The following is a 27,060-nucleotide window of genomic DNA, read 5'->3' on the forward strand; positions in this document are numbered from 1 at the left end:
AACGATAGACAACTAGTTTTCATGCAAAAAATGTAATTGAGAAATACTGAACCAAACTTGTGCGACTAAGATCTCCTCGTCAAAAACGTCAAAATTAATGACCGATTTTTCTTGAGTTGTCTTAGATTAATTCTGACTATTTTGAGGAAGTGTCTACTGGCTACGGCATCTAAAAATGGCCAAATAGTACTATTGCCACTTTTTTCTTGTTTTTCAAGCGAAGTTATTTTAAGGGAGTATGCGAGCACACTTGTTCATTTCGCCTAGCCGACTTCGGCTAGTCGCCACCCGAACTGAAGCATGCTGACACCTTAAGACCAACAGACGTGTTACCTTCTTCAAAATGTGGCTTTAAGTTTCTAATAATTACCCACATTTTATGAAGCATTTTCTAATTTCACACTGTTGATGTTCTGTTTCTCAGTACTAGAAAAACTGGGACAGGGAGGTTCAAACTCTTTTCTGCATCACTGTATCCTAAGATGAATAGAAATGCTTATTTATTTATTTACTGTCCCACTTTATCTTGACATTCTCACAGCTTAATATAAGTCTTGTTGTTGTAACTTCTCCTGAAGTGTGAAAAGGACATCAACACTTTTACTGTTGTTGAAATGTCTTACCAGTCTGCCAATACTATTGGTGGTTTGATAGGGCTATAAATACTCTTAACAGACTTCTGCAAGCACCAGGCAGTGAAAGAGAAAGTTGAGGCCCACCCAACATTCATGTTCTGAGTGCAAAACAGTTCCTTACCCTCCTTCACCCCTCCCATAGTACATTCTGCTGGCTGCTACCTGTCTTACATGGGCCCGTTCCAGAAACAAACCCTAGGCCCTAACTCCTAGGCCCATACTCTGTTTCTGAACAGAGCCTTGATAGAGGCTGGTTATTTTCCCTCCTGAACCAGGGGATACAGTGGCCTGGTGTGACCTGCTTTCCTATTGATTATGTCAACGTCTGTCCTGTGGGTCCTTTTGAATTTGCCTGGCAACCCAATCCATGTTTCTCCTCTCTCTTCTCCCAGGTTCCCTCTACAGCACACGTGTCAAACTCATTCCACGGAGGGCCGAGTGTCTGCGGGTTTTCGCTCCTCCCTTGTATTTGATTGATTAATTAAGGTCAGTAATTAGTAAAGAACTCCCCTCACCTGATTGTCTAGGTCTTAATTGAAAGGAAAAACCAAAAACCTGCAGACACTAGGCCCTCCATGGAATGAGTTTGACACCCCTGCTCTACAGGAAGTGATCTGGTCTGGTGGTGTGGTGTAGTCAGGTGTGGTGTGGTCCAGGGTGTGTAGCTGTTGCTGCTTCTCTCCCTCCGCCTGACGCCCTCTGTCCGCTGCTGGCCCTGCCCATGGCACATACTGCTGTCCTGTGAAACTCATCCAGCAAGCTGGACACCGCAGCTTCGCACCACAACACGTCGGCCTCTGCCTCCACCTCCACCCCTCCCCCCAGGGAACCCTCCAATCCGCAGCCAGACCTCCCCAGCGCCCCCAGCCCCCACGAAGATCAGTATGTGAGTGAGGTCGCGCCCCCCGATGATGTCACCACCGTCTACAGAGATGCCGGGACCATCACTGGTACGTACCATACATCCCTGACAGTAGAAGACTAAATCCGTTTCTGATTGAGAGAAAATGGTTCTGTCTTGAATTCAGTATAACTGAAAGCCATAAACAGCCTCCACTGCACTGATTTTGGATTTCACTGAATTCTAGACTCAAGCTGTAGCCTTCCTCTCAGTTCATTCAGTAACCTTTTGATACTTGTTGTGTATCTTACTGAAGCAAAGCAGCTCTCCCTATTCCCTCTGAACTGGATCCCGTTTCTAACAGTTTGTGATATAGCTTGCTGTACCTACCTGCACACGCATCTGGTGCTTCAGTGTTCTACTCAACACTACAGCAGAGCTCTACACAAATACTTCTTCTCAGAACTTCAGAGTAGCTCCATCTGGAATGGAACACATGTTCCAAAGAGCAGTTGTAGTCTTATTCCAGAACACCTTTATGTCCTGAGAGTGTTGCTGCTTCTGTAATTAAAAGTTTGATGGAACACGAACCACAAATTGGTTCTTTCATTTGTGTGGTCAGTGGGTATGTTATTAAGATGGGATGTACAACAGAAGCACTTAAAAACAAGCTATAGTAGAGGAACAGCTGCCAATAATTTGTGTTATTCATCATCAGAATGGTTCTCCACAGCACAGTGAATATGTTCTGTCTCTCTCTCTTCCCGCTCTCTCTCTTCTCTCTCTCTTCGCGCTCTCTCTTCGCTCTCTCTCTTCCCACTCTCTCTCACTCTTCCCGCTCTCTCTCACTCTTCCCGCTCTCTCTCACTAATCCCGCTCTCTCTTTCCCCGCTCTCTCTTTCCCGCTCTCTCTCTTCCCGCTCTCTTTCCTTGCTCTCTCCCTCTCACGCCTTGCTCTCGCTCTCTTCCCTCGCTCTCTCTCGCTCTCTCTTCTCTCGCTCTCTCTTCCCTCGCTCTCTCTCGCTCTCTCTTCCCTCGCTCTCTCTCGCTCTCTCTTCCCTCGCTCTCTCTCGCTCTCTCTTCCCTCGCTCTCTCTCGCTCTCTCTTCCCTCGCTCTCTCCCGCTCTCTCTTCCCTCGCTCTCTCTCGCTCTCTCTTCCCTCGCTCTCTCTCGCTCTCTCTTCCCTCGCTCTCTCTCGCTCTCTCTTCCCTCGCTCTCTCTTCCCTCTCTCTCTCTCTCGCTCTCTCTTCCCTCGCTCTCTCTCTCTCTTCCCTCGCTCTCTCTCTCTCTCTGCCCTCGCTCTCTCTCTCTTCCCTCGCTCTCTCTCTCTTCCCTCGCTCTCTCTCTCTTCCCTCGCTCTCTCTCTCTTCCCTCGCTCTCTCTCTGTCTCTCTCTCTGTCTCTCTGTCTCTCTCTCGCTCTCTCTCTGTCTCTCTCTCTCTGTCTCTCTCTCCCCCTCTCCCTCTTCTTACCCTCCTTGTTTCTCTCTAGAAGATGGACATAGATAGACCGTGTACTCATCCCTGTTCAGGTAGAGAACTGTTGCAGTAGTTCTAGGTCAGGCTCTCTGCGGTGCATCAATCAAGCCATTATTCAAACACCCAGGATGACTGTCTGCATCCTAAATGACACCCTATTCCCTTTCTAGTGCACTACTCCCTAATGGCAAAGGGCCCTGGTCAACATTAGTGCACTATATAGGGAATAGGGTGCCATTTGGGATGCAACCCCTTCTCTGTATGGTCTGTATAAACTACACTGCAGGAAGAGAGAGCGAGAGAGGGCGGTATCCATTAAACTGAAGCCTGGTATTGACAGTTATAATGCAGCTGCAAGGCAAACAACACGTTAATGTAAACCGTCTCAATGCTTCCGTCTGTGAATATAAAATGGTGAACTGTGAAAATACATTCTATGGATGTTTGGAAAGAAGTTCATGCATTACTGCCCAAATGTTTTTAGTTGTTTTTGAATTGGCTGGACCGGCTGGACTGTCTTGATACGTTTTTCCCAGGCTGGGCCAGAGAGCCGGGCTAGAGTTCTAAATAAAAGTGGCTTCTCAAGATGTAAGAATAAAGTTGTGGCGTCAGTGTTTCAGTCACAGGGGACTGGCAGGGATAGAGCCCAGCAGACAGAGCACAGCGCTTCACTGGGCAGAGCCAGCAGACAGCATGGTACTTGCCTACAGAACAACAAGAGGAACTGCCCCACCATACCTTCAGGCTATGCTCAAACCCTACACCCCAACCCGAGCAGTCCTTTCTGCCACCTCAGGTTTCTTGGCCCTCCCACCCCTACGGGAGGGCAGCTCCCGCTCAGCCCAGTCCAAGCTGTTCTCTGTCCTGGCACCCCAATGGTGGAACCAGCTTCCCCCTGAAGCTAGGACCGCAGAGTCCATGCCCATCTTCCAAAAACATCTGAAATCCTACCTCTTCGAAGAGTATCTTAAATAATCCCACAGCACCAGCAGTCCCTTTTGTGTGGGTATCAGGGAACAAACCCAGCAGTCCCTTTTGTGTGGGAATCAGGGAACAAACCCAGCAGTCCCTCTTGTGTGGGTGTCAGGGGAGTGTCGAAGTCACTGGAGAGATCCGCTTGTTCACCACAACCAGACCATGCTCCTGTGCTCTATTATTTGCCTGTACCCATCTCACTTTTTTATGGCCTAGCTTTGTAAGGCTAAAATCATAGAATTACATATAGAACCAGTGAATTATAAGATCATCGTGGGTTAAATCATATGCTCTGGGTGGTGTTTCAACAGCATTTCTGTTGAACAGTACCAGTATTGGCAACCTGACAAAAAGAGCCCATGGGGAAATTAATATTCCAATTCACTGTGATGACAGTTTCATCTAACTAACGGCTGCATTATTGTGGCTTCTGCGGAGTACTTTAAAATCTCAGGAGGGAATTACAGAGGGCCTCGTCACAAATGGCACCCTGTTCCCTTTATAGTGCACTACTTTTGACCAGGGCCCATAGCGTCAAACGTAGTGCACTATATAGAGAGTAGGATGTCATTTGGGACTGTATCCCAGGAAATGCAGGGTGCTGGGGGGGAGGGAGGGCTTAGCGGGCCGTAGTGGGGGAGAAACCAAACTCGATTGTGCCCCTGACTGTCACTTCCTGTCATGAGGCCAGTCAGGGGACCAGACTATGCTGCTGGCTCAGGCTGCACATCTCAAATGCCACCCTGTTCCCTATATAGTGCACTACTTTTGACCAGAGCCGTATGGGCCTTAGTGAAAAGAAGTGCATTAAATAGGGAATAGGGTGTAATTTGGGACACAACCTCAGTGTGCACTCAGCAAACTCCCAGGGGGGCAGTGCGACTGCATTTCTCATCATTCTGCTAGGTCCTGTTCAATAGAGAAGAAATGTTTTGAAACTGACTGAAACAGGGAGGTGCTATGCTGTATCCAAACTTGTTCAATGAGCACACAAACCGTATTTCAGCTGAACACAGCCAAGCTGAAATGCATACAGAGACTGACTGCAGTGTATGGCAGTGACACTGACTGCAACTTCCCCAAACTGTTGGAAGCAGCTCTAAGAGTTACCCATATGGAAACGTTTGTTGTACCCTTTACCTCTATTCTGATGAATAGATGTCAACCTGTAGTCTCTGGAGTTGGACTCTTGCTATGAGTACAGGAAGAAGCTCAATGTCATTGAAGGACTGAGAGCTGTGCTGCTGTGGTACAGTGCTGCCCCCTGGTGGGGTTAGGTCCCTGGCATTGTTCTGTTAGGTGTAGGGTGAAGTTTCCCCTAGGTACAGATCTAGGATTAACTTCCCCTCCCCCAATCCTAACCTTAACCATTATTTGGGAAAATGCAAAACTGACTCAAGATCAGCAGCTAGGGGTAACTTTCCCTTCTGTTGTTCTGTTCCTCATCAGACATACAGTCTCACCACCAGGCCAGTTGATTGTCTAAGGAGATGAAATACTTTCCTCATGTTTGTTTTCTAGGCATGGATTCACAATATGATATATTCCATGGCTGGATTAGCTGATTGTTTTGCCTTTTATTGTAGTAAGGCTTATCCAATCAGAATCATATGTCCTATAATTCTGTCTCTTTTACTTAGTTTCATACCATGCTGATTTCATTTATTGGTACAGTGCTGTATTCTTCCAGTTGTAATAGCAACATACACCAGTGGATGCTACTGAACCAAGCCCTCCTTTGTTCACTCCCAAACCCATCTCTCCCATTGTGTGTCCCAAATGGGTGTAATTTGGGATACAGCCTCAGTCCATTCTGAAGCCTCCACAACCTTCATAAGCCACTTCCTCTTCCTCTTCCTGTACTGTGACTCATCCATGATGTCATTGTGTAGGGCGTGCCTCTCTGCTGATTGGCTACACTCAGAGAATCAATGAGTACAAAAGACCTCAGTGGGTTTCCCTGCTCCCCATGTGTCCCAGTGGTTGCCATAGGAGCCGTGGATTTGCAATGCTTCTGAATGTGGTGATGTAGAGTATTAAGTAACATCAAACCCCACACTGGGTTCATTATCATTCATTAGGCTGTTTGTAGCCTCTGTCTCAGGCTTTCACCTCTTCAGTGAAGCCAGGGTGTCTGAGACTAACTAGGCTGTCTGAAATAATGCTGATGGGCAATGTAGTACATACCCAGGCTATGGTAGGTTGGGTTCAGTAAGGTTGTAGTGTGAAGAGATGTATTGTAACTATAGTAGGTACCCAGGCTATGGTAGGTTGGGTTCAGTAAGGTTGTAGTGTGAAGAGATGTATTGTAAATATAGTAGGTACCCAGGCTATGGTAGGTTGGGTTCAGTAAGGTTGTAGTGAATAGAGGAGATGTATTGTAAATATAGTAGGTACCCAGGCTATGGTAGGTTGGGTTCAGTAAGGTTGTAGTGTGAAAAGATGTATTGTAACTCCATCTTGTGGCTAAGCATGCTATTTTCTCTGAGACATCTTTCAAAGACCATAGAAAAAAAGGCTATTCACATGATATGATGTTACTAAAGGTCATAGGATGTTTTCAATGCTTAGGGCTCTTCTTGGGCTGTTCTCAAAAGAACATTAGTGTTCATCTAGCTAATCAAATCGTCTGGAAGAACCTCAACAATATCATGCTAACTTTAGTCTATATTACAAGCAGCATACCCAGTCTATAACATGGTGATACTCTGCACCAGTGGGCATCCTTTTCCCACTGGCAAAATATGGGTAAATATGAATTTTGTTCAACATGTGTATACCATTTTTTATCTTCTCCAGTAGTGGCATTAGAAGGCTATTTTATTGATCCAGATATGGCGTATTGAGGTACACACACACACTGAGGTAAAAATATCATGCAAATACAGCTACTATATTACTGCCCAGAAGATATAGATAGGAAGTTGAAGTCATTAACACATATATGCGGTACTGTTAGCTGTTGATAACGGATGCTATATCGTAGTTCAGTTTTGGACTTTAGATACTTTAGATATTAACCTTTTGTCATGTGAACTGAACCCAAAGTTCATGTCAGGGGGCTGTGTGAGTGTTGATGACTAGCTCGGTGGACTTTGTTTGTTTGTCATTACGTCTGTCAGTGCCATTGTTGCTATAATCTCTCGTGGGGAGACTACGTAAACATAGCAGCTGACCAGTTACGCAAGACTTTAGTTCCGGGTTAACTGAGATTGTTGCTCCCCACAGTCACTCTGCTCACAGGTAAGATTGAACCTAGATCTGTGCTGTGTTCATCTTGTGGTGTATTTTGATAATATGCTATAATGCTTCAGAATTATCATGCAGCATTTTTGTATTTTGAGTTTGTAGGGGTTTGTAAGACAGGCTGTGTTTTGATATCACCTCATACAGTGTGTTTTTCATCACTCCTTTAGTTTCAGTCAGCACAGATTTCTGTACATCACTGTTCTGGACTGGTTTTACTGAACAGGACATATTCTGTCCTTTCTTTACTTATGAAAAGTGTTAAGGTCTTCCCATGATGTCATGGACTTCTCTTTTGGCTTCTCTTTCTGTCAGATATGCAGTTTTAGCCAAACCACAGAAATTCCCACAGCATGATGTATCCATGGGAACAGTTTGTCGGTGGACAAAACAGTTGGAATCAGCCAGAGCTACTTTTCCATTAGTCCAGTGAGCAGTGGTCAGGCCAGCTGAATAGAACGGACTGAGACTGACTCATAGCCTGGCCCTGCACTATTCACCAGGTTCTGGTTTTCCTCTGGTACAGATCAACACACACTACAGAACAGTTTCTGGCCCCAGGCCGTTGCCATGGCGTCAGGAGCAGTTGAGCAGTGTGATCCGTCTGTGGTGGATCTGTGACAGACCCAGCCTCTTGGCAAGAGCACATGAATTACAACCATAGCCAGGATAATGTAGGGGGCTTATTAAGTGCAGCGGGCAGACGTTCAATAGCTGAAGGACCCGACTGGGGGGAAAAAAGGTGGAAAAATAGTCATTTCTAATCATACATGTGGACATGTTGCTACTCTACCACAGCGGTGGATGGATAGATGGAGAACAGTGGTTGTCCTGATGTAGAGGAAAGAGGGAAAGAACAATCGGTCACATTTCATTTCAGCAGCTGTTCTGCTCTGTTGTGTCTGCAGCCTTCTGACTCCCTCCCTGCCCACCTGGAGCTCACTGAATCACATGCTGCTCTCTGCCTCTGTCCCTCCCTTCAGCACTGTTGACGTGTGGAATAGCATGTTTACATCTGTATCTTAGCTGGCCCACATCCTACAGAAGAGTTTTATACTTTAATATGCTTTATTCATTCGGGTTTAATTCAAATTTCTAGGGTTCTCACAAATGTTAATTGGCTTTAGCCCCGGTGGGTGTGAGTGTTGGCTGGATCTCGCTGGAGATGTGTTGAGGTAGCACAGCGTACAGTAGTGTTCCTCTAATGGAGATGGAGAAAGTACTGTATGTGTGAGGCTAGCTAGCATAGCTCAGCTGTTGTCACTGCAGCGGGGCCAGAGCCAGGGCCAGACAGTTCCATTCCTCCTCTCAACTCTTATTTCATGTCAGCCTGCTGGAGGATGGGACATTTGTCCACCTTGACATTATGACTACCGTAGTACAGCGGCTGCTTTAAACACTAACTCCCAAGTTCAACAGCCTGGAGAAACGTAGTCAGCTAGTAGTGGCTTGGCTCAAGATGTTTTAAATGTTTTTGATATACAGCCAGGGCTCTGAATATACAGCCAGGGCTCTGAATATACAGCCAGGGCTCTGAATATACAGCCAGGGCTCTGAATATAGGGCTCTGGCTAACGATCTGAATTTGTACTTATAAATAAATCATAATAATCATTTGTTTCATTCCTAATTGTAGAGGGAAAAGTTCCCAGAGTGCCTACAGTGGATCTTTGCTGTTGTTATGATCTGTGGTCTGTGCTGGATGTCATCCTGTCTGAGGAGGCCATCTTCTCCCCTGCTGGCTTCCAGCTGCAGTACAGTCTATCCTGCCTGTTGTTAGTCTCACTTGTCAGACTCCTGGAGATCCAGCAGCTGTGGGAAGAGACCAGCCTGTAGTATGGAGGACAATGAGTGGTCCAGTCCACTGCACTCTCTGGGCCAACAGTAATCCAGTTAGTCTATGTTTAGGTAGCTGGGTGGTGTGGGGGGGGGGGGCTGGGGTGCTGGGGCTAGCTACAGTATGGGGAGGTTGTGGGGGCTGGGGCCCCATGTGACCACCGTCAGTGGCATGCCAGGCATGGTAAAGCAGAGTAGCTGTGGTCTCTTTCCTACGACTACCTCTCTTATTCCCTCTCTCTCCTTCTGATTTCCCTCCCCTCTCTCTCTTTTTTTCTCTCCCACTCCTCTTCGCCCTGCCCTTTCCTGGAGAAACGGAAAATGTAAGTCTGGGTGAGAGGACACGGAGCAAGGGGCAGAGGCGCCATGAGTGAGTACTGGACACCGTGACTTTGGGTTGGATCTATGGGGTTGTTTGGTGTTTAAAACTACTGGGATGCCTCACTTTATTTGGACTTTAGTTTTTGTTTGTTCATGGCAGCAAAGTTATTTTTATGATTTAGTTTTGTACTTCATGTCTGATTTCTTTAACATTTTATGGAATAGTAAGAATAATTGTTCCTATGGAAATTATTGAATTGTTGTTAAGCGTGTTTTTATGAAGGGGATGGTTATAATTTCCCCTTCATAAAAACATGCTCTGGATAAGAGCGTCTGCTAAATGTAAAATGTTATGTAGCCTGGTTTTTAATGAGGAGTACTAGGACAATAGGAGGTCACCAACTGATTTACATTATCTTAGTGGTATAGATTATCCAAATAGATCCTATTCAAGTACACACATTATTTTAGTCATCTCTTAGTAAACATGATAGGGTTGGATATGAAGACTAGAACGTGAACCAGACTAGAGTTAGACACAGTTTGTAGTTGTCCTGCCCCCATGTCGGTCTGTCTCTCGCTCTCGCTCGCTCGCTCGCTCTCTCTGTCTGTCTGTCTGTCTGTCTGTCTTTCTAACGTTTGTCACCATGGGGTGTAGCTTTCTGTGTAGTTGGATGTAGGTTCAGCCAGTATTGACTCTGAGCTACAGTAGGGTACTGTGGCCTGGGAATTTGAAGTGAATGCCAGAGAGGTAGAGGGGACATGAAGGACAGTGGGCCAGCGGGCGCAGAGCAGAGCGCCTTACAGATCTGACTATAAATATAATACAGTCCACGAATAATCAACAGCAAATGGTCTAGCAGCTATCAGCACTCAGAGGCTCTCTGCAACCTTCATACAACATTTATGCAATCTTCATACAACATCCCTTAGTTCCAGCTGTTGCATAGTGACAAGGAAGGCATGACATGTTGGTTTTGTCATACTGTATCAGTTCATGTTGTTGTGATGGATAGTAGAGACTGTTTAATGCCTGTGATGATACAGTATGTCTGGCTGCCCTTATCTGCTTCATCTGACACTTCCAGACATTGTTGTTATTTTGGTTAACATTGGCCTGGGTGTTGAGTGTTGTTCAGGAGCTTTTTATAGCTCAGAGTATCGTCCCTGTTACTCTTTGGAGATCTGAGCTGAATATGAAGAATAGGTCTATAATCTGCTCTATTTAACAAAAATATTAGATTTAAGGAGTTAACAATGAATTTGCATGTTTTTACTACTTTTTAATTTATACCAATGGACAATAACAGTAGTGTGTGTCCCACGTGTTGTAGTCTGTGTGTGACTGTCTGTGACAGACTCCCTTGCTGTAGTCTTCTAATGCTGCTAGGTTTTGCTGGTGACAGTCAGTACCATGGTGTCTGTCAGTTTAGCCTGTTTCACAGCCTGCCAACCCATTCTGTCTGGATTAAGGCTATCTGGGACACCATTGTCTGCTGGAGCGTCTTCACTACCTCAGATATACAGGCCTTATGTATGCAGCTGTTGAACAAATGGATTGGAAACACGCCTGCTCACATAAACTGAGATGTTCCATTCCATTCTCACAACTCAGTCACTTCTTACTGTGATTCTGGTGAAGTTATCGTCGTGACTGTTGGAGATTTTCTTAGGAGCTTTACAGTGATGAGCTGTAAAAGTCTTTGGATGGGAGTTTGGTGGACATCTGGATCAGCTGAGGGAAGGAGTAAATCCCATGGCAGGAAGTGCTGGTAAGATGACTTCACTATGTTCCAGTGAAGCACAGAGTTGACTGTCGCAAACTACACTGCTCAAAAAAATTAAGGGAACACTTAAACAACACATCCTAGATCTGAATGAATGAAATAATCTTATTAAATACTTTTTTCTTTACATAGTTGAATGTGCTGACAACAAAATCACACAAAAATTATCAATGGAAATCAAATGTATCAACCCATGGAGGTCTGGATTTGGAGTCACCCTCAAAATTAAAGTGGAAAACCACACTACAGGCTGATCCAACTTTGATGTAATGTCCTTAAAACAAGTCAAAATGAGGCTCAGTAGTGTGTGTGGCCTCCACGTGCCTGTATGACCTCCCTACAACGCCTGGGCATGCTCCTGATGAGGTGGCGGATGGTCTCCTGAGGGATCTCCTCCCAGACCTGGACTAAAGCATCCACCAACTGCTGGACAGTCTGTGGTGCAACGTGGCATTGGTGGATGGAGCGAGACATGATGTCCCAGATGTGCTCAATTGGATTCAGGTCTGGGGAACGGGCGGGCCAGTCCATAGCATCAATGCCTTCCTCTTGCAGGAACTACTGACACACTCCAGCCACATGAGGTCTAGCATTGTGTTGCATTAGGAGGAACCCAGAGCCAACCGCACCAGCATATGGTCTCACAAGGGGTCTGAGGATCTCATCTCGGTACCTAATGGCAGTCAGGCTACCTCTGGCGAGCACATGGAGGGCTGTGCGGCCCCCCAAAGAAATGCCACCCCACACCATGACTGACCCACCGCCAAACCGGTCATGCTGGAGGATGTTGCAGGCAGCAGAACGTTCTCCACGGCGTCTCCAGACTCTGTCACGTCTGTCACATGTGCTCAGTGTGAACCTGCTTTCATCTGTGAAGAGCACAGGGCGCCAGTGGCGAATTTGCCAATCTTGGTGTTCTGGCAAATGCCAAACGTCCTGCACGGTGTTGGGCTGTAAGCACAACCCCCACCTGTGAACGTCGGGCCCTCATACCACCCTCATGGAGTCTGTTTCTGACCGTTTGAGCAGACACATGCACATTTGTGGCCTGCTGGAGGTCATTTTGCAGTGCTCCTCCTGCTCCTCCTTGCACAAAGGCGGAGGTAGCAGTCCTGCTGCTGGGTTGTTGCCCTCCTACGGCCTCCTCCACATCTCCTGATGTACTGGCCTGTCTCCTGGTAGCGCCTCCATGCTCTGGACACTACGCTGACAGACACAGCAAACCTTCTTGCCACAGCTCGCATTGATGTGCCATCCTGGATGAGCTGCACTACCTGAGCCACTTGTGTAGGTTGTAGACTCCGTCTCATGCTACCACTAGAGTGAAAGCACCGCCAGCATTCAAAAGTGACCAAAACATCAGCCAGGAAGCATAGGAACTGAGAAGTGGTCTGTGGTCACCACCTGCAGAACCACTTCTTTATTGGGGGTGTCTTGCTAATTGCCTATAATTTCCACCTGTTGTCTATTCCAACAGCATGTGAAATGTATTGTCAATCAGTGTTGCTTCCTAAGTGGACAGTTTGATTTCACAGAAGTGTGATTGACTTGGAGTTACATTGTGTTGTTTAAGTGTTCCCTTTATTTTTTTGAGCAGTGTAGTTCCTCGATGGAGAACTTCTTCCCAGTTCCCATGCCAATATGTTCCGCTGTCTGTGGTTTGTTATGCAGATTCCCCTTGTTTATATAGTGTACTGTATGCCCTCTCTTCATTGTCATAAAGCAGCTCCAGTATCAGTTATTCTGTAAATCACTGTCATATCTTGTTTTTCTGTAGCACTATTGTGATACATAGACATCAGCAGGATTGTAGTTCATCAATGTGCCAGAAGAGGTCCTCCTACACTGCTTTCCGTAGCTGTTGCTGCACTCCCTTTATGTAAACAGACTGCTAAGATGATTCTGATGTGTAAACAAGATACAATGACATATCATCACTTATGACCATAGTTCCGAGGTTGTTGTTTGATTATGGTTTAGAAAAGCAGATTGTTCAGAGGGAAAGCCTACTGAGGAGCTGAAAATGCTTTTTCTAAAGCTACGTCTTGATGAGCAAGACTGTTGTTGTTCTCACTCTAGATCAGGGATCATTAACTAGATTCAGCCGCGGGACAATGTTTTGGGTCAGGGGGCCGGAACATAATTACAAATAATTTGTAGACTGCAAATTGACCATAAGAAGCCGAAACGGATATAACATTTCACTAAAACATAATCATTTCAAACCTTGCTTACATTTGTATTCGATCACATACATTGAGTGTACAAAACATTAAGAACACCTTCCCAATATTGAGTTGCCCGCGGGCCGCCAGTTGGGGAACCCTGCTCTAGATGATGAAGTTTAAACATAAACAGCCATTGTTCTGGTGTTTTTCAACCACGCACCTGTTACAAAACCTCCTGCTGCTGTAGGGGGCTAAAACAAACCTCTTGTCTCTCCCGCTCCTCTCCCTCTCCTCTCCCTCTTCTCTCCTCCTCTTCTCTCCCGTCCTATCTCCTCTTCCTCTCCTCCTCTCTTCCCTTTCCCTATCTTCTCCTCCTCTCCTCTCCTCCTCCTCCCCTCTCTCCTCCTCCTCCCCTCTCCTCCTCCTTTCCCCTCTCCTCTCCAGATGTGTGTAACAGTACTGATCTTCCAGAGGTGGAGATCATCAGTCTACTGCAGGAGCAGCTACCCCACTACAAGCTGAGAGCAGACACCATCTACGGGTATGACCACGACGACTGGCTCCACACCCCTCTCCTCTCCCCCGATACCAACCTGGACCTAACCGTCGAGCAGATCGAGGAGACTCTGAAGTATTTCCGTAAGCGCAGTGTTTGTATTTGGTTGTTTTGTTAAGATTATGCAGGCAGGGGGGCGAGGGCTCCCACCCTCCCTCTGCTGTTCACTACTCTGCTTTCTGTTCAGCCTTTTATGTGGTCTGTTGTACGCTGGCACAGATGAGATATTCAACTGGTTCATCTCTTTCACCTTGACATTAGTAGTAATTGTATTGAGCTCATATTGCAGTGCCTTTTTGGAAATGGTGCAGGTTAGAGCCAAGATCAACGATTTAGAAAATGTGGGTGATGGGGGTGGAAGACAAACAGCTGAGATTTTGGTGCAGTAGTGAGACGGAGAGAGACTGAGGAAGTGTGTCTGAGATATATACAGCGGGCGAGACAGACAGACAGACAGACAAGTGTGTGAGAGAGAGGGAGAGGAAGATAGTGATACAAACACAGAGAGACAGAAAGAGATTGAGAGAAAGAAAGAAAGGGCGAAGGAGAATGAAAGATAGAGACAGACAGAGAGCAAGGCCTTTTTAATATGGCCCTGTGCCCATATGGGTCAACGACAGACAGCTGGGCCTGGTTGCCACAGCAAACATACCCGCTGGGCCGTGGGTGCCAGGCAGGCTGAAGCGCCACGCTCTGCCAGTCTGCTCTGCTGCTGGTCCTATCAGCTCAGTGCTGGACGTCTGTTCTAACGTCTGTCTGTGTCTCAAGCAGACATGATGCGCGAGGCTGGACAGACACAAGGCTGTGTGTGTGTGTGTGTGTGTGTGTGTGTGTGTGTGTGTGTGTGTGTGTGTGTGTGTGTGTGTGTGTGTGTGTGTGTCATAGCCTGGTCTGATCTAATCACATACTAATCTGTCCTTGTGTATGACCTTTATGTCAACTGGTTGTCAGCAGCCGTCTTGTGAATGTAGGTCATACTGTAGAGCTCAGGAACTTTGACATCATCAGTCAGCAGATATGTGTTCTGTGTTGCGTTGATACAGTATCTGTACTGTTGTCTGTAAGACGGCACAGTAGGATGCTGTTATAACACATGCTGTGGCTGTTTAATTCTCTGACTACGTTGTGGCAGATCTAGACTACAATGACACAGTACTTTATTCTCACATTTGGGCAGCGTAACACAAATCTCTCTTCCGAAACTGATTTTCTTTGATAGAGGGTTTTAGATATTGTACTCTACTCCTTGCTTAAAACTAGGCTATAGTGATTTATATGACCAATCTTGTTTTGTCATTTCCGGTCTTGTCACCCAGGATTGCATCTGTGATTGTGATGTCACCAGGAGGATAGGCAGCAGGGTGGTTCATTGGTCATCTGGCTAGTCAGCTGATCCCTGATATGCCACTCCTACTCTGATGATGCATCTTCTATCACAGACACATTACTCTCCATATGATGCAATACTGATGGAATTATACACCGTTGAATCAGTCAGTAGCCAGGTTGATGAAGTGTGTTTCTATAATCTCTGGAATAATAATCCTCATTGTTTAATCTCTAAAATGACATCTGTCCTTTTTTTGTGGTGTTAGAATAGGTCATTGTGCACTTTGTCAAGGGGATATGATGTTAAAGAAGTAGAAGCATCTCTGTTATTATCCTGCTGTAAATCAGTGTGGGGGAGAGAACTATATTCCCCACTATAAACCTATTGAATGATTTCTTAATATCATTCAGCAAGGTGAACTCCCTGCCCTGTAGTAGAGGTGCTGTACCAGACGAGGCAGACATGAACAGAGAGCTGGTCGCATACAGAGGCAGCAGCAGTAGCAACACTAGCCTGCATTCAGATGCTACTCAGTGCTGGAGTAGGGAGCCAGTCTCCATGGCAACCTCACAGAAGGACGTACTGTTGGAGAAAGGGAGGGTGAGCCGAGGAGAGAGAGGAGGGGCGAAAGCAGGTTGCTATTGACGAAACAGCTCAGAGCCAGGAGGATGCCTCTGACATAGCCCTTCCTCATTCGCTCGTGGCCCTCCCCAGGCCCCTCCCTCATCTGTGATACAACCTTGACTCACCACCAGACAGCAATACATCCCTACTGCATAACTGTGTTTTGGGCTCCGTTTTTTTTGGGAAATCTCTCTTTCTCTCTCTCATTCCTCTCCTCTACTCCTCTCCAACCCATCCTTCTGCTCTGGTACCAGTGATAAAATGTGCTGTTCCACGCCGTCTCCTCATCATGATAGACTCCTAGAGAACTCAGAGTATGTAATGAAAGGATGGGCAGGTGTTCTCGTGACCTCCGCAGCAGGACGGGAGAAGATGATGCTCCTCTCAACTGAAGGGGACTGAGTATGCAGAAATTTGTGGAGGCGGATTACTATGAGCTAGACTGGTACTATGAGGAATGCACAGATGGTAAGCCTGAAGGGGACGGTTATCTATCTAGCTGTTATCTAACTGTGTGTGTGTGTGTGTGTGTGTGTGTGTGTGTGAGAGAGAGAGAATTGACTGTCTAAATCTGCCGGTCTCTCTCTTCGCTCCAGTATGTATTGCGTCAGTCACATGATGGTGGAACCACTGAGCCAGGGGCTGCTGTGTTGCTTCACTCTGGTCTGTCTGATAACAGGTGCATCTAACAAAGTTTACCTCAGCCAAGGATGCCATGGCTGTAGGATGAGGCTATAGTTTCTTCTCTTACCATCAGTTTGTTCTGTTGGATGTGATATCAGCTTCTGTTGATTGGAACCAGGGTGAATTAGGGACAACAGAAACCGTGGCACCACAAAACAAGGCTACTATGTAAATGTAGCAATGAAGGGGAATGACAAGGTGGTTTTTCATAGAGCGGACTGACTACCCATGGAGCTTTAGAATAGTGAGTCCTGTACAGTCAGAATAACAGTCCTATAGATCTGAGTCCTGTACAGTCAGAATAACAGTCCTATAGATCTGAGTCCTGTACAGTCAGATAGATCTGAGTCCTGTACAGTCAGCGTGAGTAACAGTCCTATAGATCTGAGTCCTGTACAGTCAGAATAACAGTCCTATAGATCTGAGTCCTGTACAGTCCTATAGATCTGAGTCCTGTACAGTCAGCGTGAGTAACAGTCCTATAGATCTGAGTCCTGTACAGTCAGCGTGAGTAACAGTCCTATAGATCTGAGTCCTGTACAGTCAGAGTAACAGTCCTATAGATTATTATTTTTTTTTTTTTTATTTTTTTTTTGTCATTTAGCAGACGCTCTTATCCAGAGCGACTTACAGGAGCACTTAGGGTTAAGTGCCTTGCTCAAGGGCACATCGACAGATTTTTCACCTAGTCGGCTCGGGGATTAGAACCAGCGTCCTTTCGGTTACTGGCACAACGCTCTTAACCACTAAGCTACCTGCCGCCCGATCTGAGTCCTATACAGTCAGTAGGTGTCAGCAACACCGGTGAAGCTGTTGGGTGAGTCATGTGATCAGCTTGGAAAGCAGCAGCACATTGCATCACAGAGCAGTATAATATGGAAATGTGTTACAGCAGCTTCACCTAGCAGACTATAGATATGCCTTCATCCCCTGATGCTTTTATTGAGCCATCATAGATGATCAGTGGCTCTATATATGTAACCCCCGACTAGGCCTATGCCCTTGGCTGAAGATATGTTTTGATTGATGATGGTCATATAAGATGGCCATATATTATGAGACGAGGCCTGTTCTGTTGGATAAGATCTCTTTGTTAATGGTGTTATGTAATGCTGTTATAGATTATGTTCAATGACTCAGTTACTACAGTAGATTGTCTTGCGAGGGCCTCTTGACATTTAATATACACCTCACCTACTGCCGGTCTATTCTAACAGTTCCAACAAGTCTAAATGAAAGGGTTTTATATTCAGATCATTGATAAACATGCTGCAGTGCTGTAGTGTGGATGTCTCTTTACAACTATCCACACGTCTAGAGATCTCCTCCAACATCATGATCGGACAGCCAGCCAGAGATGGCCTAGCCACTAGACTGGTCCCATACTCTTTGTGCTGTAGCCAACCTTCCTATCGTTCATTATCACGCCATATGAAAACCACCGATAGAAGAGCTGACTACAGCACTAACCGGATGTATGGGACGAGGCCAGAGATGGAGGCTCATAATGAAGCAGACAGTACATGTAAGCAGGGGAAGGTTTGGAGGGGAGGGTGTGCTGTGGAGACTGGCGGCTCAGTGGGCTACAGCTCCCTAAACCTGGCGCTGCAGAGAGCCAGAAGAGTGCTCCAGAAGGCCAGGGGCAGCCATGGTCAGCCTGGCCATGCTCAGAGCCTGCTGGTTGGGCCTAGCTCCATGATCACATGGCTGGGAGTCTGGCAGGGACACAGCCCTGGGTGATGCTCAGAATATTGATCACTTCGGCAGTGGGGAGGGCATGGACCATGTACATCTCCCCACTGGAGCGGGGAGGGAAGGCTGCCAGCCAATCCTTTCCTCTCCTCCTCCTACAGTACCCCTCTCCTCCTCCCTCTCTGCTACCCCCTCCATCGCTCCCCCTCCATCTCCACCCTGCTCACAAAGCCCAGGGCTTACAGTTCTGTTGGCCTGGGAGGGGGGGTTGGAGGGAGGTGAGCGGGGCTGTCCTCCTCCACTCTCCTCATGCTGGGAACTTTACCAGTGCACACAAAAAGGGCCTCTGAGGCTGTGAGGTGGGGGGTTATTCACAAGCTATTGTGGATGCTGTATTGTTTCAATAGGAATGTGTGGGTGCATTCAGTATGCCCACACTAGCATACAGTACTGCCCAGGATATTACCAGAAGTGAAATGAGATGAATGAAAATGATTTGGACATGGGATAATTGAAGGAAACATGTTTAATTGGAGAGTTATGTGAAATATTTGCTGTAACTGTTCTAGTTTCTATGAATGGGCATCACAATTGTTTTTTGTCAACTGTTTTTATCAGCCGTTATGGGCATAACGATTATTTTTTTGTCACCGGTTAACTGACTAACCAGCTTGCACATCCATAATAGTTTGTCTAGCCGTTAGCATTTGTCACTGGAATGTTGATGATTTGTTTACTGTTGCATTGCTCTCAATGTGACTAGTTTGCTAAAGCCAGTGCATGTCGATTGATTAGAATTGTGGTCCGTATTGTTTGGGGTCTAATGTGTAACATTGAGTGTCAAATGTTATTTTCTATAGGATGGAATAACCCATACTGGTTCATAAACTAGATTCCTCCTCTATTTTCATATGCTAAACTAGCATTAGTTAGTGTACTCATTTTACTACATACAGTTCTTCCTATACGCTATTTCATCAAGCTCTGTATTTCCTGATGGGTCCTATTCTGTTATTTGACTCTCAGTATATAGCGTCTGCTTTGAATAAGTATGCGTGTGCAAATTGAGTCACCTGTGCATTTGACTGTGGTGAGGCAGGCTGGGGCCCCACCTTTACAACAGGTGTATGTGTATTGTGGTGCGCCCCACCTTGCACTGTTTCCATGGAGAGTCCGGTGGAAGATACCATTTAAACTCCTGAAAAGGAGGGTGAGCAAATGGACGCATTTATATTTAAGCTTCAGCATTATATGGATAAAACGTCAACTTACTATATGGTTATATTAGTCCTTGTCATATATCTGACATTTTGAATTGACGCCATGCTCTAATCTAAACATTCAAAGTCCTGTCAGTCTGAGAATAGTTCAGTGCCACTCCCCTGCTCCGGTTCCACAGTGAGCTGTCCTCTAGTCATGGACCAGAGAGAGCAGGAGGAGGGAGGGAGTGTCTGACTGGGTGACAGACGTGCCTTGCTGTCCTCACACAAACACACACACTGACTTAGACACACACACTCTCTCGCTGACTGAGACTGACACACACACACACACTGAGACATGGCTTTGGACTTGAGACAGCTGGGCTCTGCTGGGCCCCACTAGCCACTAGCCTAGTGTTGGTGTTAGCATGTCACTGCCCTGTCACAGCACCCCAGAGGACAGCTTGGAGTATGTCTGTTCACCTGACCACTGTGATGGAGAGGAGGAGGAGGAGGATGAAGAGCAGCGTACTCTGGAAGAAGGTATACTAACTGGAATTATGGGAGCTTTGCTACTCCTGTCATTCACGTAGTGGTTTTGAACCACATTGTTAGACTGCTGTCTGCTTCTCCTGCTCCCTGTCTATACTACATTGATTGGTTTTAGGTCTTTATGTGAAAGGTTTTCATGTGAATTTGTATTATACCAGGAGAACCAGCGAGGACATTTAGTACGTTGTTTGTATTCAGAGTAAACATGGAATGCAGGTCATCAGGCTTCTGATAGCATCAACAGAACAGGCAGCCGGCATGTCATCAGGCTTCTGATAGCATCAACAGAACAAAGGCAGCCAGCAGGTCAGATCAGTCTTCTGATGTTTACTATTGCTGTTATTTAACATGAGCAGTATCACCGTGGGAGCAGAGAGCAGCTGTCTGCCTATACCCTACCCAGTAACATGGGGCCTGGGTTAGGGGAGCAGAGAGCAGCTGTCTGCCTATACCCTACCCAGTAACATGGGGCCTGGGTTAGGGGAGCAGAGAGCAGCTGTCTGCCTATACCCTACCCAGTAACATGGGGCCTGGGTTAGGGGAGTAGAGAGCAGCTGTCTGCCTATACCCTACCCAGTAACATGGGGCCTGGGTTAGGGGAGCAGAGAGCAGCTGTCTGCCTATACCCTACCCAGTAACATGGGGCCTGGGTTAGGGGAGTAGAGAGCAGCTGTCTGCCTATACCCTACCCAGTAACATGGGGCCTGGGTTAGGGGAGTAGAGAGCAGCTGTCTGCCTATACCCTACCCAGTAACATGGGGCCTGGGTTAGGGGAGTAGAGAGCAGCTGTCTGCCTATACCCTACCCAGTAACATGGGGCCTGGGTTAGGGGAGTAGAGAGCAGCTGTCTGCCTATACCCTACCCAGTAACATGGGGCCTGGGTTAGGGGAGCAGAGAGCAGCTGTCTGCCTATACCCTACCCAGTAACATGGGGCCTGGGTTAGGGGAGTAGAGAGCAGCTGTCTGCCTATACCCTACCCAGTAACATGGGGCCTGGGTTAGGGGAGTAGAGAGCAGCTGTCTGCCTATACCCTACCCAGTAACATGGGGCCTGGGTTAGGGGAGTAGAGAGCAGCTGTCTGCCTATACCCTACCCAGTAACATGGGGCCTGGGTTAGGGGAGTAGAGAGCAGCTGTCTGCCTATACCCTACCCAGTAACATGGGGCCTGGGTTAGGGGAGTAGAGAGCAGCTGTCTGCCTATACCCTACCCAGTAACATGGGGCCTGGGTTAGGGGAGTAGAGAGCAGCTGTCTGCCTATACCCTACCCAGTAACATGGGGCCTGGGTTAGGGGAGCAGAGAGCAGCTGTCTGCCTATACCCTACCCAGTAACATGGGGCCTGGGTTAGGGGAGTAGAGAGCAGCTGTCTGCCTATACCCTACCCAGTAACATGGGGCCTGGGTTAGCTCTGATGTGTGGTGCGCCGCTGGATCTATATCTATTCTATCACATCCCCGATCTATGCTATGTGTGTGCTGTTGATTAGTCTCTGGTTGGTCGGTTGGTTTCCGTGGTTGCAGTCCACCTCAAAATGTTGACACCACACCCTGGTTATTTGTTGTTCTTTTGTTGTGCTCATTAGGATATTAGAATATCGCATTTTCAGTGGTGGTGATGGAATGTGTTTTGTAATGTAACATGACTTTGTATACATGTCTGCCTTTCAGTTTAAATGCACCTGTCACAGAGTAAATTACTCTACATTGTTTTTTTATCATCCAATAACCCTTTCTTATACTGTAGTGGCCATTCGCTATCATGCCTGCACACTGATGCTGCAGGCTGCACATGTATGTAAATATGTACTTTGCATCTAACTCATTTACATTCATTTCCACCATTGGAGTTCAAAACCTGTGTTTGCTGCCCTACAGAAACCTATCTGAGATTAGAACAACTCTCCCTTAAAGGGATACTTTGGGATTTTGGCAATGAGGCCCTTTATCTACTTTCCCAGAGTCAGATGAACTTGTGGATACAATTTTTATGTGTCTGTCTGCAGTTTGAAGAAGTTGCTAACTAGCGCAATTGCTAACTAGCGTTAGCACAGTGACTGGAAGTCTATGGGTATCTGCTAGCTAGTTAGCAATTGCGCTTGCGCTAGTTAGCGACTTCCTTCAAACTGCACGCAGACACATAAAAATGGTGTCCACTAGTTCATCTGACTCTGGGGAAGTAGATAAAGGGTCTCATTGCCAAAATCCCAAAGTATCCCTTCAACCCCAAAGAAATAACACATAGGAGTTGTCTGAAGAAACAAGTCTTCCTATTGTCAACATCCACAAGGTTAGTTAGGAGTAACCACAGATTAAAGTTGGACTCTGTTGTTCCTAGCTCTGTGTTGCCTCTGTTGACGTTTTGGGAACCTGATATGACTTGCTCATTAGTAGACTACAAACTGTGGATGGAGAGATTGAGTGAGAAATGAAAAGGGCAGGAGTGAGTTCAAGGTTTCTTCTTAGAATATGCCTTTAGATTACAGTTGAAGTTCAACAATCATTTTAATATACAGTATAGTTCTTCTTTGTTTTATAATTGTTTTTGTTCTATATCGTGGAGCTCCGCCCCATAGGGGAGCTCTGCTCCTAGTGGTTTACCCTCTGCCCTACGGCAGCAGCAGCCTGAGACAAAATTATGCACACACCTACAGCCAATAGGAGTACAGGTGTCCCTATAACAGGGGATGCCTCCCCTCAATCAGCCTCCCTTTTTCTTCAGCGACTGGATGACTAGACTGAAGAGCCAAGAAGAGACGAAGCACGAAGACTCAGGACGAAAACGCCGTTGATATTCCAGTCATCAACGTCGTCTAAATGAGCACACCGGGAGATTTTCCACCCCCAAAAACTCTTTTCAGAGCTCAGTGCAGATGCACTTCCATGGCGGCCGGTGACCACCACGACCTATGTTTCGTGTGTTTGGGATCCCAGCATGCCAAGGAAGGCGTCTGCAGTCCCCCGAATTGCGCCTCCTGCGCCCTCCTTTCTTTAAAGGAGAGGAAGCAGCGTTGGGCGTTTTTCAGGGAGGACATCCCCCTTGAGGATGTGCTGTCGATACTAGCCTCTGCTTCAGAGGCGTCGTCCGACGGCGCAGACTCGGGGGAAGATAGGGACTTTGAGGAAGGGTCTGGCATTCCAATGGAACAGTCGGACCCCGTCCCTCATACTTTCAAGCCCTCCTTTCCTTTGGAGAGCGAGAGGGCTTGTAGTCCCTATAGCGAAGGGGATACGAGCTCTGAGAGATCAGAAGCTCTCTCTTTCGCTGCAGCCTCTCTGAGATCGGACTTTCCGGGCCTCATTGAGAGAGCTGCTCAACGGCTGGTAAGAAGGCTGCCCCCTCTTCCCTCCGCACCGGAGGTTGATATGATGGAGGGCGGTCCTTATTCCAGGCCAAGGAAGGCGGCAGAGCCAGTGGCTCCTGCCATGCCTTCTTTGGCTAGGTACGTTGAGGGCTCGTGGGAGGCACCTTTAGCGGCGCATTCGCCTGTAAAAGCGTATCTCCCATTCACGAGAGTGGAAGGAAGGTTTCAGGGTCAGGGAATCCCCAGGTTAGAGAGCGCCATGGCGGCGTATCTCGTACCGGGTTCGAGCCCTTGGCCCTCTTCCAAGAAGGCCACGTTGCCATCCCAGAAGGACCGACTCACAGCACAGCTGTTAGAGAAGTCTTTTGGATTGGGAGCCCAAGCTGTAGCAGCAGCTAACAACATTGCCCTCTTTTGGCGGCCTCTCTGTCCCGTTTAACCACGGGTAAGACAGAGATGGCACCGGAGGAGGTGGAGGAGGCGTCCAGAATTTCTGGCGCCATACTCCACCTGACACAGGCGTCCGCAGTCTGCGCGGGGAGATCCATGGCCACTTCGGTGGTCGGGGAACGACACCTCTGGTTGTCATTGACATCCATGAAAGAGGCAGACAGGACGTCTCTCTTGAACGCCCCCCTCTCTGACGACGGCCTCTTTGGGGTCGCAGTCAAAGAGGCGACGGAGCATTTCTCTAAGTTAGAGGAGGAGAAGAAGCAGTTGGCCAAGCACCTGCCGTTGGCAGGACGACTCGGCCCCCCTCCTCCCCAAAGGCCATCTACCTCCGCCCCTCTAAGTAGACCGGGGTCTACGACGAGGCGGCGTAATCGGCGTCATCCGGCGGCCACGAGCAGCAAGGGAACGGGCCCGGCCCTCCCAGCAGCTACGGTAGCCCCACTACAGCCGGCGAGGGAGGTGACGAGGATGCCGACCTGGCCCTCCAAGGGAGGCAAGAGGAGGCGTACGTGACGGGACGCGGGGGAGAGGATGGAGGACGCATCGATGGTGTCGAACGTGCCCACTGTTCCCCCCCACCCTTCGGTTGAAGGGATGTGGGTTGATGTTAATGCCTTTGTTGATGTGTTTAATAAAGAGTTGGCTCCACCTGACTTTGTCAAAAAAGAGCCTCTTTTCCATAATACGTCCGAGAGCGTTCAAATCTCACCCTCTCTTCCTTACCACTCTAAGAGCCGTTCAGCCCACCGAGGATGCGTTGCTGAACAGGCACTAAGAGTAGGTATCCAGAAGACCTCAATCAGGTCGTCACATCACACTTCACGTATAAGAAGTGCTTTACATAGAAGGCAGCAGTCCCGGTCAGATTCTGACATGAGGACGCAGCCGCTATTTGGGGATGGCGCACTAGCACAGACCTAAGGTCTCCACTAGTACGAGCCAGACCCATGCTGCGTTCACGGAGGGCCCGATTACCGCGGTCACCAAGGTGCCCAGAGTATCGGCGCCCCCAGGCATTGTAACACAGCAGCTATCTGGGGACGGCGCATTATCGCAGACCAAGGTCTCGGTTAATGCGATTCAGACCCATGCTACGTTCACGGAGGGCAGGATTACTAGCGTTATGGGTATAACCAAAGTATCAGCTCCCCTGACAGAACGAGCCAGTACTCACCACACTGAGCGTGAATCAACCCACCAGGGGTGCAGTGTTGAACACACACAGAAGGTGAAAGTCAAGAAGGTATCAAGGCACCGCCTTGTTTTACCTCATAGAGACCTCATATTACAGACTTCTAGGAGTACTCTAGTGAAGGGCTCTGATAGCGAATTGCAGTCCCCTAAGATGACGCAATCGCTTGCTGGGGATGGTGCCCTGCCGCAGGCTGTGGCCTCGGTCAGCGCAATTCAGACCCGCGATGCGTTCAAGGAGGGCAGGAATACGACAGTTACGGGTTTAACCGACGTCCCTACTCCTCTTTCTTTCTCAGAACGCATCGATAGTTCCTCTCCCTTTCACGGGAGGCCCACCTTGGGCTGTTCCACCACTTCAATGTTGGGGAACAGTGGCGGTAAGGGCCATAGAGGAATACAGGTCCTTCCTACTGGATGCACCACAGCTTCGCGCCCAGCCGCTTTCTCTGCATTGCTGGCAGTGGCGAAGAAGCTGCACCCTCTCACGCTGGCTAGAACAGACGTTGCAGAAGGGTTATGCCCTCCAATTCCACCAGACCCCACCCCCGTTCAGGGGAGTGGTGGAGACGGTGATGAAAACGCCAGACAAAGTGGCCGCTCTGATGACAGAGATTACGGAACTTTTGGCGAAGGAGGCGGTGACAGTAGTTCCCCAGGAGCAAAGGAACAAAGGGCTATATTCGCCTTATTTCCTAGTGCCCAAAAAGACGGGGGGAGTGAGGCCGATTTTGGATTTACGCATTCTCAACGAGAGCATAACCAAACGGCCCTTCCGAATGCCAACGACAAAACGTCTGCTGGAATGTGTCCAGAGAGGGGACTTTTGTACGAGCATAGACCTAAAGGACGCGTACTTTCATGTGCCGGTTCAGCCGTGTCACAGGAAGTTTCTGCGGTTCTCCTTTCAAGGGGTGGCGTACGAATACACGAGGATGCCATTTGGGTACGCCCTGGCACCTCGCACATTTTCCAAGTGTGTGGAGGCGGCATTGGAACCGTTGCGTCGTCAGGGAATTCGGCTACTAGCCTACCTGGACGACCTACTGGTTCTCGCCCCGTCAGCAGAGCTGGCGATCACTCACACAACACAGACAGTGATGCATCTCACAAGTCTGGGGTTTGCTGTGAATTGGAAAAAGAGCGCGCCCTGGCCCACTCATCAGATTGTCTACCTGGGGATACAGCTAGACACTGTGAGGATGAGGGCCCGAATCTCGGACCCCCGAAGGGTAGCCTTGTTGCTAGCCCTAAGGAAGTGTCGTCCGAATCACACGGTGACGGCGCTGTCGATCATGTCACTTTTGGGTCTCATGTCGTCAGCCCACTCTGTGGTTCCGCTGGGACTCCTGCATATGCGCAGGATGCAGCGATGGTTCGCCCAACTAAGACTAGACCCATTGCGTCAACGTCATCGGTTGGTCACATCTGCCACACTGATCCTCAACATGGGGGCCCCTCAGGGGTGCGTGCTCAGTCCCCTCCTGTACTCACTGTTCACCCATGACTGCATGGCCAGGCACGACTCCAACACCATCATTAAGTTTGCCGACGACACAACAGTGGTAGGCCTGATCACCGACAACGATGAGACCCCTACGGGCGTAGGGAGGAAGTCAGAGATCTGGCCGTGTGGTGCCAGGACAACAACCTCTCCCTCAACGTGACCAAGACAAAGGAGATGATTGTGGACTACAGGAAAAAAAATAGGACTGAGCACGCCCCCATTCTCATCGACGGGGCTGTAGTGGAACAGGTTGAGAGCTTTAAGTTCCTTGGTGTCCACATCACCAACGAACTATCATGGTCCAAACACACCAAGACAGTCGTGAAGAGGGCACGACAAAGCCTATTCCCCCTCAGGAGACTAAAAAGATTTGGCATGGGTCCTCAGATCCTCAAAAAATTCTACAGCTGCACCATCGAGAGCATCCTGACTGGTTGCATCACCGCCTGGTATGGCAACTGCTTGGCCTCCGACCGCAAGGCACTACAGAGGGTAGTGCGTACGGCCCAGTACATCACTGGGGCAAAGCTTCCTGCCATCCAGGACCTCTATACCAGGCGGTGTCAGAGGAAGGCCCTCAAAATTGTCAAAGACTCCAGCCACCCTAGTCATAGACTGTTCTCTCTGCTACCGCACGGCAAGCGGTACCGGAGTGCCAAGTCTAGGTCCAAAAGACTTC

At 48.0% G+C, this 27,060-nt stretch overlaps 1 protein-coding gene across 4 annotated transcripts in view; it reads left to right on the forward strand.

The window, feature by feature from the left end:
• Positions 1 to 9,179: 9,179 nt before the first annotated feature.
• Positions 9,180 to 27,060, forward strand: part of LOC311117596 (trafficking kinesin-binding protein 1-like) — a 52,947-nt gene continuing 35,066 nt past the window's right edge. For 2 of the 4 annotated variants that reach the window (XM_084157541.1, XM_084157545.1), the window contains exons 1-2: positions 9,574 to 11,103; positions 13,731 to 13,925. In XM_084157541.1, coding sequence (XP_084013667.1) covers positions 11,088 to 11,103; positions 13,731 to 13,925 — 211 coding nt within the window. In that variant the 5' untranslated portion in view covers positions 9,574 to 11,087. Of the gene's footprint in view, positions 9,381 to 9,573; positions 11,104 to 13,730; positions 13,926 to 19,573; positions 19,918 to 27,060 lie in introns of those variants that run through there. The other 2 variants (XM_084157542.1, XM_084157543.1) reach the window with 2 other exon arrangements.

This window comes from Coregonus lavaretus, assembly GCF_964263955.1.
Source record: "Coregonus lavaretus genome assembly, chromosome: 3".
NCBI classification, from domain to species: Eukaryota; Metazoa; Chordata; class Actinopteri; order Salmoniformes; family Salmonidae; genus Coregonus; species Coregonus lavaretus.